The following is a 16,432-nucleotide window of genomic DNA, read 5'->3' as shown; positions in this document are numbered from 1 at the left end:
TGAATGATGCTCTGTGAACTTTTTTTTTTTTTTTTTTTTTGGTACTGGGAATTGAATATTCAGGGGCATTCAACCACTTATCCACATCCTCAGCCATATTTTGTATTTTATTTAGAGATAGGGTCTCACTGAGTTGCTTGACTTAGAACTCACGATCCTAGTGTCTCAGCCTCTGGGATTACAGACATGCACCACCATGCCTGGCTGCTCTGTGACAAAACGCAAGTTTTTGTGTGGATATTTTATCACATCTCTTAGTTACATACCTAGGCCTAAGTCACCTTGCTAGGGCTTACGGTAATTCAGTGTTTAACCTTTTCAGGGACTGACAAACTGTTTTCCGAAGCAACTGTACTATTTTATTCCAGCATCAGTGTATGAGGATTCTAATTTTTCCACATTTTTGTCAACACTTCATATTGTCTGTTAGATTTCAGCCGTCTGACTGGATAAGAAGTGGTATCATGGGTTGAGATTGTGGCTCAGCGGTAGAGTGCTCACCTCGCACAGGTGGGACCCGGGTTCGATCCTCAGCACCACATAAAAATAAAGGCATTGTGTTGTGTCCATCTACACCTAAAAAATAAATAAATATTTTTTTAAAAAGAAAATTAAAAAAAAAGAAGTATCCTTGTGGTTTTGGTTTGCATTTCCTTAATGATGAATGATGTTGAACATCTTTCATGTTGTATTGGTCATTCCACATCTTCTCTGGATAAATGTCCATTCATACCTTTTGCATGCGTGTGTGCGGGCGTGCTAGGGTGTGTGTGTGTGTGTGTGTAGATAGACACAATGCCTTTATTATTTTTATGTGGTGCTGAGGATCGAACCCAGTGCCTCATACATGTGAGGCAAGTGCTCTACCACTGAGTCACAGCCCCAGCCCAACCTTTTAATTTTTTATTATTTTGAGACAGGGTCTCACTAAGCTGGCCCCTTATTTGCTGTTCTCTGGCCTCAGTATTCCAAGTAGCTGCGCATCACACCTGGAAACTTTTGTCTCTTTTTAAGTTGGGGTATTTATCCTTTTTTCTTTTCTTTTTTTCTTACTTATTTACATACTTACTTACTTTTTGTGGTAATGGGTATTGAACCCAGGGATGCTCTATCACTGTGTTATATCCCCAACCCTTTTTAGTTTTAATTTTGAGATAGATTCTTGCTAAGTTGCCAAGGCTGGCCTGGAACTTGGATCCTCCTGACCTAGCCTCCCAAGTAGCTGGGATTATAGGTAGAGTATTTGTTTTTTTGTTATTAAATTGTATGAGCTCTTTATATATTCTAGATACCCGTCCCTTATAAGGAATATGACATGGAACTATTTTCTCCCAAAGTCCTATGCTTTTAATGTTATCCTTAGAAGTCAGAGTAAAATCTTCAAGGTTGGATTGAGTGAAACTTGACTTTAGTAAACATTGGATTCTTACTTAACTATAAGGATAAATGTCCATTATATAAGGAAGAGGACAGGTCCTCAATTGTCAACCTGATGATAGCCACAGGAAGGGAGATAGTAAGTAGAATTAGTGTTTTCTAGGAGACCAGTGTTAGAACCTGATTATTCCATCCTCTGGACTCTTAGCACTCTGTCACTTCTGATTCTTTTTATCTGTCTCCCTCTTCTCTCTTACTTAGCTTGAAAAGAAGTAAAATTTTGCAAAGGTATCATAGCCTCCGGTGGTCCATGGCTACCCAGGAATGCTCATCTCCCTGATGCAAACTCTTTGATTGGTGCCATTCTTATCTCCAAGCCTATCTCAAACCCTTGGATTTACTGCAGCAAGGATAAGGACTGCTATCTGAAGTACCAAGGGTCACTGCACATCTATTGGCTATGCTCTTTACATTGTATATAACATTTCCTAGGAGCTTGACTAACTTCTGTTCATTCTTTGCTTCTCATCTCTTCTTTGACTTTCAGAGGATGTTAGTTATCTCTCCCCTGTGCTCCAATACTGTCATGGTATTTATTAAACAATTATTTATAAATTAAACCTCATCTTTTGTTGAACTAAAATTTTTGAAGGCAGGAACTTCTCTGTTCACCATCATATCCCCAGTGCCCAGCCTAGTGCTCATAATAGGCATTAGGAAATACTTGAGTCATTGAGTGAAATGAGGAAGAAAAAGATTTTCTAATAAGTACAATTCAAAGGGAGGGGAAAGCTCTACCAGCCTTTCTCAATTTTAACTTGGAGGAATCCTAAAAGTAATTTTCAGGCTTCATATGATCAATATGTCATAGATATAGTAGTCCAGTATTTTTTTTTTTTTTAAAGAGCTTTGTCTTGGCTCATGATTCTGGAGGTCCAAGATCGAGGGACTGTAACTTGATGGAGAGACCTGAGGCAGTGCAGGGTATCACGTAGTGAGAAACAGTGCACCTGTGTACTTGTCTGTTTTTTGGTGCTGGGTGTTGAACCCTGGACCTCATGCATGCTAGGAAAGTCCTCTACCACTGAGCTATATCCCCAGCCCATTGGTGGTGTTTTTGTTTTTGTTTTTTTAATATTTGTTTTTTAGTTGTAGATGGACGAATACCTTTATTTTGTTTATTTATTCTTATGTGGTGCTGAGGATTGAACTCAGGGCCCCCTACATGCTAGGCAAGTGCTCTACCACTGAGCCCCAACTCCAGTCCCCATCGGTGGTTTTCTTGAGTATTGGGAATTGAATCCAGGGGTACTTTACTACTGAGCCATATTCCCAGTTCTTTTTATTTGTTTTATTTTGAGACAGGAGCTCACTAAGTAGCCAAGGCTGGCATTGAACTTGTGATCCTCTTGTCTAGTTTCCTAAACCACTGGGATTATAGTAATGCACCCCATGTCTAGCCCATCACTGCTTTTGAGTAGAGACCATTTCTCTGTAAATCTTGTGTTTGTTTACTAAGGCTGCCATATCAAAGTACCACAGGCTGCATAGCTTACACAACAATTTTTTTTTTTTTACAATTTCAGAGGCTAGGAGTCTGAAATCAAGGTTTTAGCAGGCTTAGTTTCTTCTGAGGCTTTTCTCCTTGACTTGTAGGTGTGTCTCCTCCTCCCTGTGTCCTCAAGTGGTTTCTTTTCATCTCTAAAGGACACTAGTGATGTTGGGTTAGATTGGATTAGGGTTCACCCAAATGACCTTATTTAACTTATTACCTCTTATAAAGACCTTATCAGTAAATGCAGTCACATTCTGAGGTACTGGAGGGTAGGACCTCAACATCTGGATTTAGGAGGGATACAGCTTAGCCTGTAACAGTGTTAATTTGGCCAGTTTATCATCCTACTCTTTCTGTGGTTCCCTACCCTACACAGGTGTCAACCCCAATGCAGATCTGTGATGTGATAGAACCTTTTGTCTTCTCATTTGTTACATTTCCTCCTTGATTTTTTTTCACCTTATACAAGAATGTCTAAAAATTTTATCATAGATTCCCACTTTATAAGATGTTAATGAAGAATATTTTATATATTATGATATGTATAAGGTAGATTTTTTCACTTTAAAATGAAAATAATGTTAATTAATTAGACAACCTTTTTTTTTAATATTTATATTTTAGGTGTAGATGGACACAACACAATGCCTTTATTTTTATGTGGTGCTGAGAATCAAACCTGGGTCCCGCCCATGCTAGGCGAGCGCTCTACCGCTGAGCCACAATCCCAGCCCTTAGACAACCATGTTTTAAAAATATGTTTAGCTGTAGATGGGCACAATACCTTTATTTTATTTATTTATTTTTATATAGTGCTGAGGATCAAACCTGGTGCCTCACATGGGCTAGGCAAGTGTTCTACCATTCTTATAATTTAAAAAATAGTGAAGCTTAGCTTACTTTTCTTGAAATTAATCTTTCCTTTTAAAAATTTTATAAATTCATAAAGTGAGACCAATAAATTTCTCTTAAATAACTGGGTTAAGACAAAATGGAATTTAATTTTTATTAAGTTATGTTCAACTTGGTAGATTTAAATAAAGCTTGTATATAGATTTTGTGTGTGTTTGTGTGTGTGTGTGTGTGTGTGTGTATGTGGTGTTGGGGATTGAACCCAGGAACTTGTGTATGCGGGGAAAACACTCTACGAACTGAGCTATATTCCCCAGCCCCTATTGATAATGTCAATTAGTAAAGCAACCAAAAATAAACCTAAAACCATAATTCAAAGCAATAAGAATAAAAATATGGCCTCAGACACAATTTTATGCTAAACTAAGGGACATGGTTAGATTAAATACAGGCCATGCTGTTGAAAAAGGTAAATACACATGTATTTTAAAAATCATTTTATAGGCCTATATATATGAATTGTATTACTTTTGAAACTAAAAATATATATAATGAAATTCACCTCCTGAATATTTCAACCCATGCTTGTTTTGTTTTTATTTTTGTTTTCTGTATAAATACTCAATTCTGAGTTGAACTTGAGCTTAGCACACATGGGTTCAGCCAGACTGTTGCTTTAGCGACACAGCCTGCCTGCATTTGTAAGACCACAGCAGCAGCCATATGCACAGTGCGTGTTGCATGTCTGCAAATGGCACGGCTTTCCTTATGGGAATTAGACTGGACCTAGGAGTAGAGCAGGAAGTCACAGCTTGAATGTGTGAGTAGATTGCAGCTGATAAGTTTTTTCTCTTCTCTACACATCAAGTTCTCAGAATGACCCAAAGATTTAGAGGAAGGGTCTCTTGCTCAACCACACACTTGTGTTGAAAGGAAGGAAGCACTGTCCTTTGTGCTTAAGCTCTCCCAGGTGGTTTCCTAAGCCTCAGGGCTGCTGAGCTTTAAAGTGCTTCCTCACTTTTAAGCATAAGCAGAAGTGGTGATGTGCCTTGAATTCCTTTTATATCTTTAAGATAAAAGTCACATATGCAAACATGACTGTGTGAACATATATAATTTAGCAGTTTTCAGTGCAGTCACTATGTTGTACAAACATCATCAAACTCTGTGCCTCCACATCCTCCTCCCCCACTCTCTGGCAACACTGTCCTGTACTAACAGTATGTGTTTGACCATTCCGGGTACTGAATATAAGTGGAATCATATAATATGTGGCCTTTTTGGTCTGGCTTCTTTAACCTAGCAAGTTTTTCAAGGTTCATCCATGTGGTAGCATATATCAGTACTTCATTCTTTTTATGGCTGAATCATATTCCATTGTTTGTTGTACTTTGTTTATCCATTCATAAGTTACTGGGTATTTTGATTGTATCTTAGTCCTTTTAGGCTGCTATAGCAAAATACCTGAGACTGGGTAATTTATAAACAGCAAATTTTTTGCTCAAAATTCTGGAGGCTGGGAAGTCCAAAATAAGAGAGAGCATGGGTTTAATCCCAGCACTGCTAAAAGAAAATAAAAGAAAGAAAGGGCCAGGTGTAGTGACGCACACCTACAATCCCAGTGTCTCATGGGGCTAAGGCAGGAGGATCATGAGTTCAAAGCCAGCCTCAGTAAAAGTGAGGCACTAAGCAACTCAGTGAGACGCTTTCTCTTAAAAAAAAAAAAAAAAGAAAGAAAATAAGGTTGGGGATGTTGCTCAGTGAGTTCAATCCCTGAGTTCAATCCTTGGTATACACACACACACACACACACACACACACACACACAAATCTCAACAAAAATCAAAATGAAAGTTTATTGTCAATATGTATAACAAGCCCAGGATTAGTTTCCAGAACATAAAGAAGTACTTCAAATGGCTAAGAAAGAGTCAGACCATCCAGATTTTTTTTTTTAACTGACTCAGAGTACCTGAGACAGTTCACAGAGAACAGTGGAGTGCATTGTAAACATGAAAATGGTGCTATAAATTTAACAGCTATGTGTGTGCTCTTCTTGAGTCCTTGATACAGAGAGTGATTCTGTGAACAGTATTGGGAATTGAACCCAGAAACCAGGGCCTCACACATCCTAGGGAAAAACTGAGCTACAACCCCAGGCCCTTTTAAATTTTATCTTGAGACAGAGTCTTGCTAAGTTGCTGAGACTAGCCTCAAGATTGAGAGCCTCCTGCCTCAGCCTGCTGTGTAGCTGGAATTACAGGCATGTGCACTGCGTATGAGCCTTCCTTTTTTAAAAGAAATGTTTGAAATACTTTGAAGTTCTGTAGAATTTGATTTTTATTATTAACTTGGTAAATTTTAGACTCTACAAGTACTGGCAAACATTCACAATAATGTTGCCAGGAAATGCCCTGGTCAGCCTTTGTATAACTGCCCTGTGTAACATTTTAATGAATACCATGGTGAAGGCAATTTGTTGCATTTCTTTGAAGAATGGGAGGCACACTTGCTTTGTGATAAGTAAATATGCTGAAAAGCCTGTTTTCATTGTTCACTATTTAATGTTGCAAAATTACTTTTATGTATCCTTCTTATGTATACATGTTACTACTACTTTCCCATTCACACTCCTGTTGTTACTCATTAAAGTTCAGTGCTTAGAATGTCCTGGATTCTATCATATATGTATATGTGTGTACATGTATACCTCTGTTTAAGTTTCTTTTTACTTTTGGCTAGAGTGGTGTTTCTGGAGTGAGTAAAGTGTGGTCTCTCTCCTAGAGCGTCCTATACCTTTTGACCACATGATGTACGAGCACTTGCAGAAGTGGGGTCCTCGCAGGGAAGAAGTGAAATTTTTTCTTCGACATGAGGACTCCCCAGCCGAGAACAGTGAACAAGGTAGATAAATACTTTCTTCCTCATTTGCTAACTTTTGCCATATAAGTTAATTTCAGAAAAATTGGAATAAATGCTAAAGTAAGTCATTCACACTTTTTTTTTTGACCCTTTCACTTACAAGGGTGGTGAGAGGGAGAGTTAGTATTTCATGTTTTTTAAAATTCTGTTATTGCAGGTTAAAACCGATTTCCTTCTCAGGACTCTAAATTGGTCAGATAATGCACTCAAATATATAAAAGGACGTAGTGTGTAATGGAATTATTTTTAATAAGTACCAAATGGGCCAAAATATCTAGATTTTAAAATAAAGCCATGAGGGCTGGGGATGTGGCTCAAGTGGTAGCATGCGCACCTAGCATGCGTGAGGCACTGGGTTCGATTCTCAGCACCACATAAAAATAAAATAAAGATATTGTGTCCACCTAAAAACTAAAAAATAAATATTTTTAAAAAAATAAAGCCATGAAATGAGTAGAAAAAATTCTGAGGAAAATTTTTATTTTTAGATTGAACTAAGCCTAAGTGTAGCATTAAATCATAAAGACAAGACTGAGAAATGAATTATTTAAAACAAAATAAAAAAGACTGCCCAACCATAACCATCCTGAGCAAATCAGAAGACAATTTATGAGCTGGGAAACAGCATGTATACCTCATATTGCAGAGGTCTGCTTTCCTTTCCTTGTAAAGAATTCCTAAAAATAGGGGGCTAGGGTTGTGGCTTAGTGGTAATGCTGTCACCTAGCACATGTGAGGCACTGGGTTCAATTCTCAGCACCACATAAAAATAAATACATAAAATAAAGGTATTGTCAATTGATCAACAAATATATGAAAAACTGTTCAATATCTCTAGTAATTAGAGAAATGCAAATCAAAACTACTCTAAGATTTCATCTTACTTTTGTTAGAATGGTAATCATCAAGAATACAGGCAACAATAAATGTTGGCAAAGATGTGGAGAAAAAATTACAGTCATACATTGCTGGTGGGACTGTAGTTTGGTGCAACCACTCTGGAAAACAGTATGGAGATTCCTCAGAAAACTGGGAATGGAACCACCATTTGACTTAGCTGTCCCACTCCTTGGTTTATACCCAAAGGACTTAAAATCAGCATACTATAGTGACACAGCCACATCAATGTTTATAGCAGCTCAATTCACAATAGCTAGACTATGAAACCAACCTACGTGTCCCTTAATAGATGAATGGATAAAGAAAATGTGGTATATATACTCAATGGAATATTACTGGCTTTAAAGAAGAGTGAAATTATGGCATCTGCCAGTAAATGTTTGGAGTTGGAGAATATCATGCTAAGTGAAATAAGCCAATCCCACAAAACCAAAGGCCGAATGTTTTCTTTAATATGTGGATGTTGGGTTCTTACTTGTCCTTCCTTCTCCCTCCATTAGCTATACTGTTTATACATTTATGTACTATATATCTTTGCTTTGTACATAAAGAGTGAGGTTTTTTTTAACCCCTTAAGCACCAGCTTCTGCCCTGTGGGGCACTGTCATCACCATTTTGAGAATACATGGTTTAATGAAACCATACATCCAAAATATGAATTTTGTTTACACTTTTCAAAGTAGGCAAGGAATAAAAGGGAAACATTTTTAAACATTAGGCCATGACCCTTAGGTCATGTGTTCTTGGGTATTAAAATAGCTCTGGGCTTGACTCTTCTTTATGGCACCAACTGCAAACCAGGTGGTCAGGCAGGAGCAGCCCTGCAGCACCTCAGAGACCCAGGGCCTGCTCTGCAGAGCCACATACTGCAGCATCCTCACTATGCTTTACCTTTTTCAATAAGATGCCAGAACAAATAGGGAATTTTTCCAGTTTAAATTGATGCCTTTTTTTTAAACAAAAAAATTTAATTTTTACAGAACAAAGGGAGATTCATGACATTGTCAGATTGGCGAGGGTATACCATCTCAGTTTTAACCCAGTAAGTGTAGGTGAGTTTTTTTGCATCCATTTTTTCATTAGTGGATAATAAATTCTGTTTTCGTGTCTTCTGAAATATAAAAGCCTTTTTTGAAAATTTATTTTATACTGTGGTAAAATATACTTAACCCCAAATTTACCATCTTTGCCATTTTAAGTGTTAGAAACCTTTTGACAAGTCAGTTTCAAGATTGAGATAGAATGTAAAAAGAAAGGATTCCATTTAACAATTTTATGTTGGTTTTTGTTGTTGTTGTTTTTGTTTGGTACTGAGGACTTAACCACTGAGCCACATCCTTAGCCCTTTTTATTTTTTATTTTGAGACAAGGTTTTACTGAGTTGTTTATTAGGGTCTCAATAAGTTGCTGAGGCTTACCTTGAACTCAAGATTCTCCTGCCTTGGCCTCCGGAGTTGCTGAGATTATAGGCATGCGCCATTGTACCTGGCTAAACAATTTTATGAAAGATGAATGTGGAACAGTTTTTCAGCTGTGCTTTTTTGGGGGATGGGTACTGGGCATTGAACCCAGATTGTTTTACCACTGAGCTATATCACTAGTGCTTTTTGTTTATTTATTTTTATTTTGAGATAGGGGCTCCTTAAGTTGCTGAGACAGGCTTTGAATTTGCGATTCTCCTGCCTCAGCCTCCAGAGTGGCCTGGATTACAGGCATGCACCACCGTGCCTGGCTCAACTGAACTAAGTCTTGACTTTCTCAACTTGGCATTTTAGATTTGTGTTCAATAAGTATTTAAATAGAGAAATTGGAGAATATTGTTTTTTTTCTTATGCATGTTAGTAAGTCTGGTTCTTTCATTTCTTTTAGGTAGCCGTCAGACCCAAGAGCAAAGAACTCAGAGAAATGTAATAAATGTACCTGGAGAAAAACGCACTGAAAATGGGGTAAGTCATGGTGAACTGTATTTTTTTTTTTTTTTTTTTTGGTACTGGGGATTGACCCAGGGGCACTCAACTACCAAGCCACATCCCAGCCCTTTTTTGTATTTTATTTCAAGATAGCGTTACTCACCGAGTTGCTTAGGATCTCACTAATTTGCTGAGGCTGGCTTTAAACTTGCAATTCTTCTGCCTCAGCCTCCCAAGCCACTGGAATTATATGTATATCCCACTGCACCCTGCTGAATTGAATTTTTTTAAAGTGGCTATTATAGAATCTAATGGATTTTTTTTTTCCTTTTGGAGGGTGCTGGGATGAAACTCAGGGCCTCACATGTCTAGAAAAGCTGTCTACCACTGACTGTATTCCTAACCCCAGCAACTAACGAATTTAGGTTGTAATTGATTTTTATTATTTTATTTTATTTTTAATATTTATTTTTTAGTTGTAGGTGGACACAATATCTTTATTTCATTTTTATGTGGTATTGAGGATCGAACTCAGTGCCTTACGTGTGCTAGGCAAGTGCTCTGCCTCTGAGCCACAACCCCAGTCCCTATAATTTATTTTTAAAGAATTATTTGAGGGAATAGAAATTCTCATTTCCATTAAGGATTTAAAAATATTTTATGAAATTATAAAGAAGCAGTCCCTAAGTGATTTTTGCCTGTCTACACTGTGATTCATAATGCAGACAGAGTCTCCACCAGAGCAGAACCCTCTGTCTTCCTTCCACATGCTACCCACTCCCCATCCTAGAGCAGTAGACATGTGCCTGATGTATATAGAGGAGCAGAGGGGTTTCTGAATTAGTTGTCAAGTGGCATTCTTACTTCATGTCTTCAATGTTGACAAGATGGGTAGTGAGTGAAGTCTTCTGAACAGCTGGCTCAGAGAGAGGTGTCTTCCTTTGTCACTCTGGTGCAGAGGTGATGAGCAGGGTAAATGTTGGTTATTGGTGAGGAAGAAAATGGAGAGTTACCCAGGCTTGGTGGTGCTTGCCTGTAACCCTAGCTACTCAGAAGACTGAAGCAAAGAGGATCTTAAATTCCAGGTCATCTTATGCAACTTAATGAGACCCTGTCTCAAAATAAAAAAAATAGAAAGTGGTGGGGGCATAGCCCCGGGGATAGACCACCCCTGGGTTCAATTCCCAGTACTATACAAGAACAAGCAAAGAAAAAAAGAACAAGAAAGGAGAGCCTTTTTAAGGATGTGCATTGAAGGAAAGAGCAAGTAGGAAATTTTAGGAATAACTTTTACAAGTTGTTTAGTAGTTTTGTTATTATACATTTTGCAGATATGTGCTGCAGAGCCATGTGTTATACTAGATTATATTTTAATTTCTTTTTGGTTTCAATGTCATAGTCCTTTTTTGGTCAAGGAAGAAACATCCTTGATATCAAGATTGTGGTGGATTCTCCTTTCTTACATTCCAGAATATAAAAATCATTGCACAAGTCTTCCTCTTACTCCTGCCATCTGACTTATTTGTGCAGCCCAGCTCTACAGCCCTGTAACAGTCTGCCAACCTTCTCTACTTTAGGAGTCTTAAAGAGTAGAGGCATTGATGGAAATTATGTTTCAGTAAATTGGATGGAGTCTAGAACACTCCCATGTGACTGTGTTGTCCTACCAGGTTTGGGAACCTCCAGATCACAGGTACACACTATTGTAAGCATTCAAAATTTACTTGTCTAGCAGAGGTTTGAAGATCTTTTTGAGTCTCAAAATTTATCATGACCTGAATTTGAGATGGTGACAAAATACATTGGGTAGGCAGTGTGTTAAGGTGGAGTGACTGTGTTTATATGATACATGGAGGGGACTCAGAAGGAAAGGATTCCAGTGGTACAATAAAATACGAAGGCCGATTTTGATGTGATGGGTCTATGATCTTTTCTCACTTGATGAAATTGATTTGTTAATTTGGAAATAATGTATATATTTTAAGAGCAACAAAACTGAAACCTGAAATCAAAAATTGAAATATGTATATACACTTTATGTGAGTTTATAATAGAGGAAGATATGAGACCTGGTCTAGAGGAATAACCTCGTGCTGGAAGCATCACATCAAAGATGTTGCTGTCTTTTATAGCACACATACCTGCCTTTTAAGCCTAGTAACACATTCCCTTGTAAAATACTTCCTTGTCTACAAAGCACTTTTACATGCATTTTTAAATTAATACTATGTTAAAAACATCTTTCCCAAAAAAGTTTTTTTTTTTTTTTTTGGTGTGTGAGTGTGTGTGTGTGTGTGTGTGTGTGTGTGTGTATGTGTATGTATCCATCCTATATCCTTGGTATAGAATAATGGTACTACTGAATTGCTTCAGCACTTGGGGCTGAGGCAACTCAGAGCAGATCAAGTGGCAGCTATGAGGAAAGGGTGGGTTGGAAGCAAAAGGCAGGATGCTGAGTTAGTATGATTCATGGCCATTAGCAGCTGCTGAGGCAAGAGGCTGGGAAGTTCTAGTCTCTGAAAATTGCAGGTCAACAAAGTCAGGTTAATCTGTGTGGCGGCTTTTTTTTTTTTTTTTCCTTNGAATGTTTTCTTTAATATGTGGATGCTAGTTCACAATAAAGTGGGGGGGGGCACTAGGGAGGAATAGTGTTTTCATAGATTAGGTAGAGAGAAGTGATGGGAGGGGAAAGGAGAGGATGTGGCGATAGGAAAGATAGTAAAATGAAACAGACATTATTACTCTGTGTATATATGTGACTGCATGACCAATATGATCCTGCTACATGTACACTCAGAAAAATGAGAAATTATATTTCATCTATGTATGATATATCAAAGTGCATAAATGCATTCTAGTGTTATATATAACTAATTAAAACAAATAAACTTTTTTAAAAAAATAAAGGTATTATGTCCATCTACAACTAAAATTTATTAAAAAAAAAAAAAAAGAGTTCCTAAAAATTGATAACATGCCTAAATCTCCAGTTACTGGGGAGACTCAGGCAGGATGATCCCAAATTCCAGGCCCGCCTGGGCAATTTAGCGTGATTGTCTCAAAATAAAAAGGAGTGGGAATATGGCTCTGTGGTAGAGCACTTGCCTAACATGTGTAAGGCGCTGAGTTCAATCCCAAGAATCAAGGGAGAAAAAAACTGAAAAGAATGGGGAAAATACACACAGAGTTCACAGAAAAGGAAATACACATTGCCCTAGAATGTGTGAAAAGATGTCATACTCCTAATTTTAAAATGCAGGGACAGCTGTACTGAGATGCTCTTGTTTTACCTGTCATGGTGGCAAGGCTCAGCACGGTTGTTAGCTAGCACATGTTGATGGTGCTGAGAAACAGGCCCTGTTCAGCAGTGCTGGGGCACAGCAATGCTCTGCAGCACTGCATACAGAGGAACCCTGTGCCCTGGCTTGGGCCCTCCTGGAGATGTGCTCAGGGACCAGAGTATGGTGCAAAACCCGTGCTACCTTTTCTGTGACCTTGAAAAGAACAGCTTTGTGTTTGTGTGTGGATGTATAAAGTGCCTTTTCTGTATCTATATAAAAGGAAATTGTGCCCCTTGGTCTAGCTGATCTCTGCTTTAAAATCATCTCCCTGTGGCTGTAAGCACTGCTGACTTTACAGAACACTGTCACATCTGTATTTTCCTCCACTGCTTCTGGTCATCTGGAGTCAGGCCCCCAAGGCTCTGGGCAAGGGCCTTCCTCTGTGGGAAAGTTGCCCTGAGAAGCTTTGCTAGCTCACAGTGGAATGGCTGCTCTAGCACTAAGGGTTTATTTTAATTCTACTTGAGCATTCTAGATATCTGTACCCTCCCTTCCTTAGCTATACTTAAATAAAAAGTTTTATTTCTCACTTTTATTGATGTGTAATTTCTGTATGTAAACCTTAATGCCCCAGAAAAGGGTTATTTTTTCACTCCCTCTGCTGCTCAGTCTAGGTGTGGAGATGATAGTACACTCTAGAGAAGGGCCCTACCCAATGTATTTTGTCACCATCTCAAGTTCAGGTCATGATAAATCTTGAGACTCAAAAAGATCTTCAAACTGCTGCTGGACAACTTAATTTGATTATACACATACCTATATGTGTGGGGACTGGGCCCCGAGGTGCTGAGATCCGTGTGCCATCGAGTCAGACAGAGCATTGAGAAGGATGTGGGCCTTGAGGAAGAGTGGGGCATGAGGGCAGAGCAAAGGCTGTTGCATGCCAGGCAGGGATTATGTGGAGGGCCCCTGAGGGGCCAAGCAAGACTTGGGTGGTGGGGAGCACCCCTTCTCCATCCAGGCTAGATCGGGAGTTTGGTCAGCACTGGAAAAACTGAATTCAGTACTTATCCTTCACACTGCACTACCCGGAACATTGAGTAGAGTGCCTGTCCCTTTGTCAGTGCCCTTCAGATCGGCTTCACTAGCATTTCTAATGTGACCTACCCAGATACCCACCCTCTCTGTCCCTCTCTCTCCTCCAGTCAGGCTGTCTTGCTCATTCATTGTCTTGTGTACCCTGACGCAGAGTCCCAACCACCTGACCCTGCCAGGCTCCACCCTAGGCCTTGTTCCTCTGCCGGTGCCAAGATGTGTTCCACCCCTCAGCTGAGGAGCATCTGGCAGGGAGAACAGCTCACACACCATGTTGCCTCTGCCCTGGCCCACTCTGCTGTGCTCATGACTTGTCTCCCCAGCTTATGTTCTAAAGCCACATTTGGGACTCAAGACTTGTGCTTCCTGCTGAGGGCAAGGCAGTTGTCTCTGATTGGTGTCAATTAAGAAAAATCTCAAGTGAATGTTGCATAGAACTATAGGAATCAAAAGAAGTAAGAGACAACTCTTAACTTGAAGGTTGGGGACTCTGTTTAGAAGTCAGAGGAGAATGTAGAGGACTTTACTTCAAGTCCCCTTTACACTTGGGAAGCAGAAGCACAGAGCGGTGAAGTGAGGGCCACCTGTCCAGCCAACCAGAGCCAGGAGGTGTGTGATGGAGGTAGGATCGAGAGCACGTGGGTTTCCGCCTGGGCCTCCTGGTGGGAACTTGACAGATGATTTCTCACCCCTGTGCCTCAGTTTCCTCATCTGTAGGGTGCATAGGGCCCACAGAGTTGTGCAGAGGTTAAGAGAGGTACTGTGAGTGCATAGAGGGCTGTCAGCTTGTTATTATTTTCTGACTCTGAAATGTAAGATTATATTAAGTTTCTGCTTTACCATCAAGGATTAAGTGGCACTTGGTATAGTTTAGTGCTGTATATTTATAGTGTTCTAATTTCTTGTTAGTTTACTCTTTGGAAGAGGAATAGTATTAAATTACCCTGAATTTCTTGTTCCTTAAAAATACTAAGAAAAATAAAAATTTAAAGTGTAAACTGATAAACACCATAGCTTTTGTAATCACTTATCATTATTGTCCCCCAAGGAAGATTTTTTGGATATTATATTTTTTTTTTAATCATTTTTATAATTTGTTCAGAGATATGAAATTAAGGAGTCATTTAAAATAAAAACATCTGATAAACATAAGGAATCCTCTAATATTTGGAATCCACAAGATTCCAGTTCTCCCGTGTGACTCTCCACATGTGAACATTTCTATGATTAGATATGTGGATGTTGGGTTCTTACTTGTCCTTCCTTCTCCCTCCATTAGCTATACTGTTTATACATTTATGTACTATATATCTTTGCTTTGTACATAAAGAGTGAGGTTTTTTTTAACCCCTTAAGCACCAGCTTCTGCCCTGTGGGGCACTGTCATCACCATTTTGAGAATACATGGTTTAATGAAACCATACATCCAAAATATGAATTTTGTTTACACTTTTCAAAGTAGGCAAGGAATAAAAGGGAAACATTTTTAAACATTAGGCCATGACCCTTAGGTCATGTGTTCTTGGGTATTAAAATAGCTCTGGGCTTGACTCTTCTTTATGGCACCAACTGCAAACCAGGTGGTCAGGCAGGAGCAGCCCTGCAGCACCTCAGAGACCCAGGGCCTGCTCTGCAGAGCCACATACTGCAGCATCCTCACTATGCTTTACCTTTTTCAATAAGATGCCAGAACAAATAGGGAATTTTTCCAGTTTAAATTGATGCCTTTTTTTTAAACAAAAAAATTTAATTTTTACAGAACAAAGGGAGATTCATGACATTGTCAGATTGGCGAGGGTATACCATCTCAGTTTTAACCCAGTAAGTGTAGGTGAGTTTTTTTGCATCCATTTTTTCATTAGTGGATAATAAATTCTGTTTTCGTGTCTTCTGAAATATAAAAGCCTTTTTTGAAAATTTATTTTATACTGTGGTAAAATATACTTAACCCCAAATTTACCATCTTTGCCATTTTAAGTGTTAGAAACCTTTTGACAAGTCAGTTTCAAGATTGAGATAGAATGTAAAAAGAAAGGATTCCATTTAACAATTTTATGTTGGTTTTTGTTGTTGTTGTTTTTGTTTGGTACTGAGGACTTAACCACTGAGCCACATCCTTAGCCCTTTTTATTTTTTATTTTGAGACAAGGTTTTACTGAGTTGTTTATTAGGGTCTCAATAAGTTGCTGAGGCTTACCTTGAACTCAAGATTCTCCTGCCTTGGCCTCCGGAGTTGCTGAGATTATAGGCATGCGCCATTGTACCTGGCTAAACAATTTTATGAAAGATGAATGTGGAACAGTTTTTCAGCTGTGCTTTTTTGGGGGATGGGTACTGGGCATTGAACCCAGATTGTTTTACCACTGAGCTATATCACTAGTGCTTTTTGTTTATTTATTTTTATTTTGAGATAGGGGCTCCTTAAGTTGCTGAGACAGGCTTTGAATTTGCGATTCTCCTGCCTCAGCCTCCAGAGTGGCCTGGATTACAGGCATGCACCACCGTGCCTGGCTCAACTGAACTAAGTCTTGACTTTCTCA

The 16,432-nt window shown here is 38.8% G+C and overlaps 1 protein-coding gene across 3 annotated transcripts in view; it reads left to right on the top strand.

The window, feature by feature from the left end:
* Window positions 1–16,432, top strand: part of Ppp1r13b (protein phosphatase 1 regulatory subunit 13B) — a 68,143-nt gene that overhangs the window by 14,611 nt on the left and 37,100 nt on the right. For 2 of the 3 annotated variants that reach the window (XM_015496127.2, XM_015496133.2), the window contains exons 3-4: window positions 6,569–6,688; window positions 9,476–9,552. In XM_015496127.2, coding sequence (XP_015351613.2) covers window positions 6,569–6,688; window positions 9,476–9,552 — 197 coding nt within the window. The remainder of the gene's footprint in view (window positions 1–6,568; window positions 6,689–9,475; window positions 9,553–16,432) is intronic. The other variant, XM_048799392.1, reaches the window with a different exon arrangement.

The sequence above is a fragment of the Marmota marmota genome, unplaced genomic scaffold (genome assembly GCF_001458135.2).
Source record: "Marmota marmota marmota unplaced genomic scaffold, marMar, whole genome shotgun sequence".
In the NCBI taxonomy this organism is placed as follows: domain Eukaryota; kingdom Metazoa; phylum Chordata; class Mammalia; order Rodentia; family Sciuridae; genus Marmota; species Marmota marmota.
This window is presented reverse-complemented; position numbering and strand designations above follow the sequence as displayed.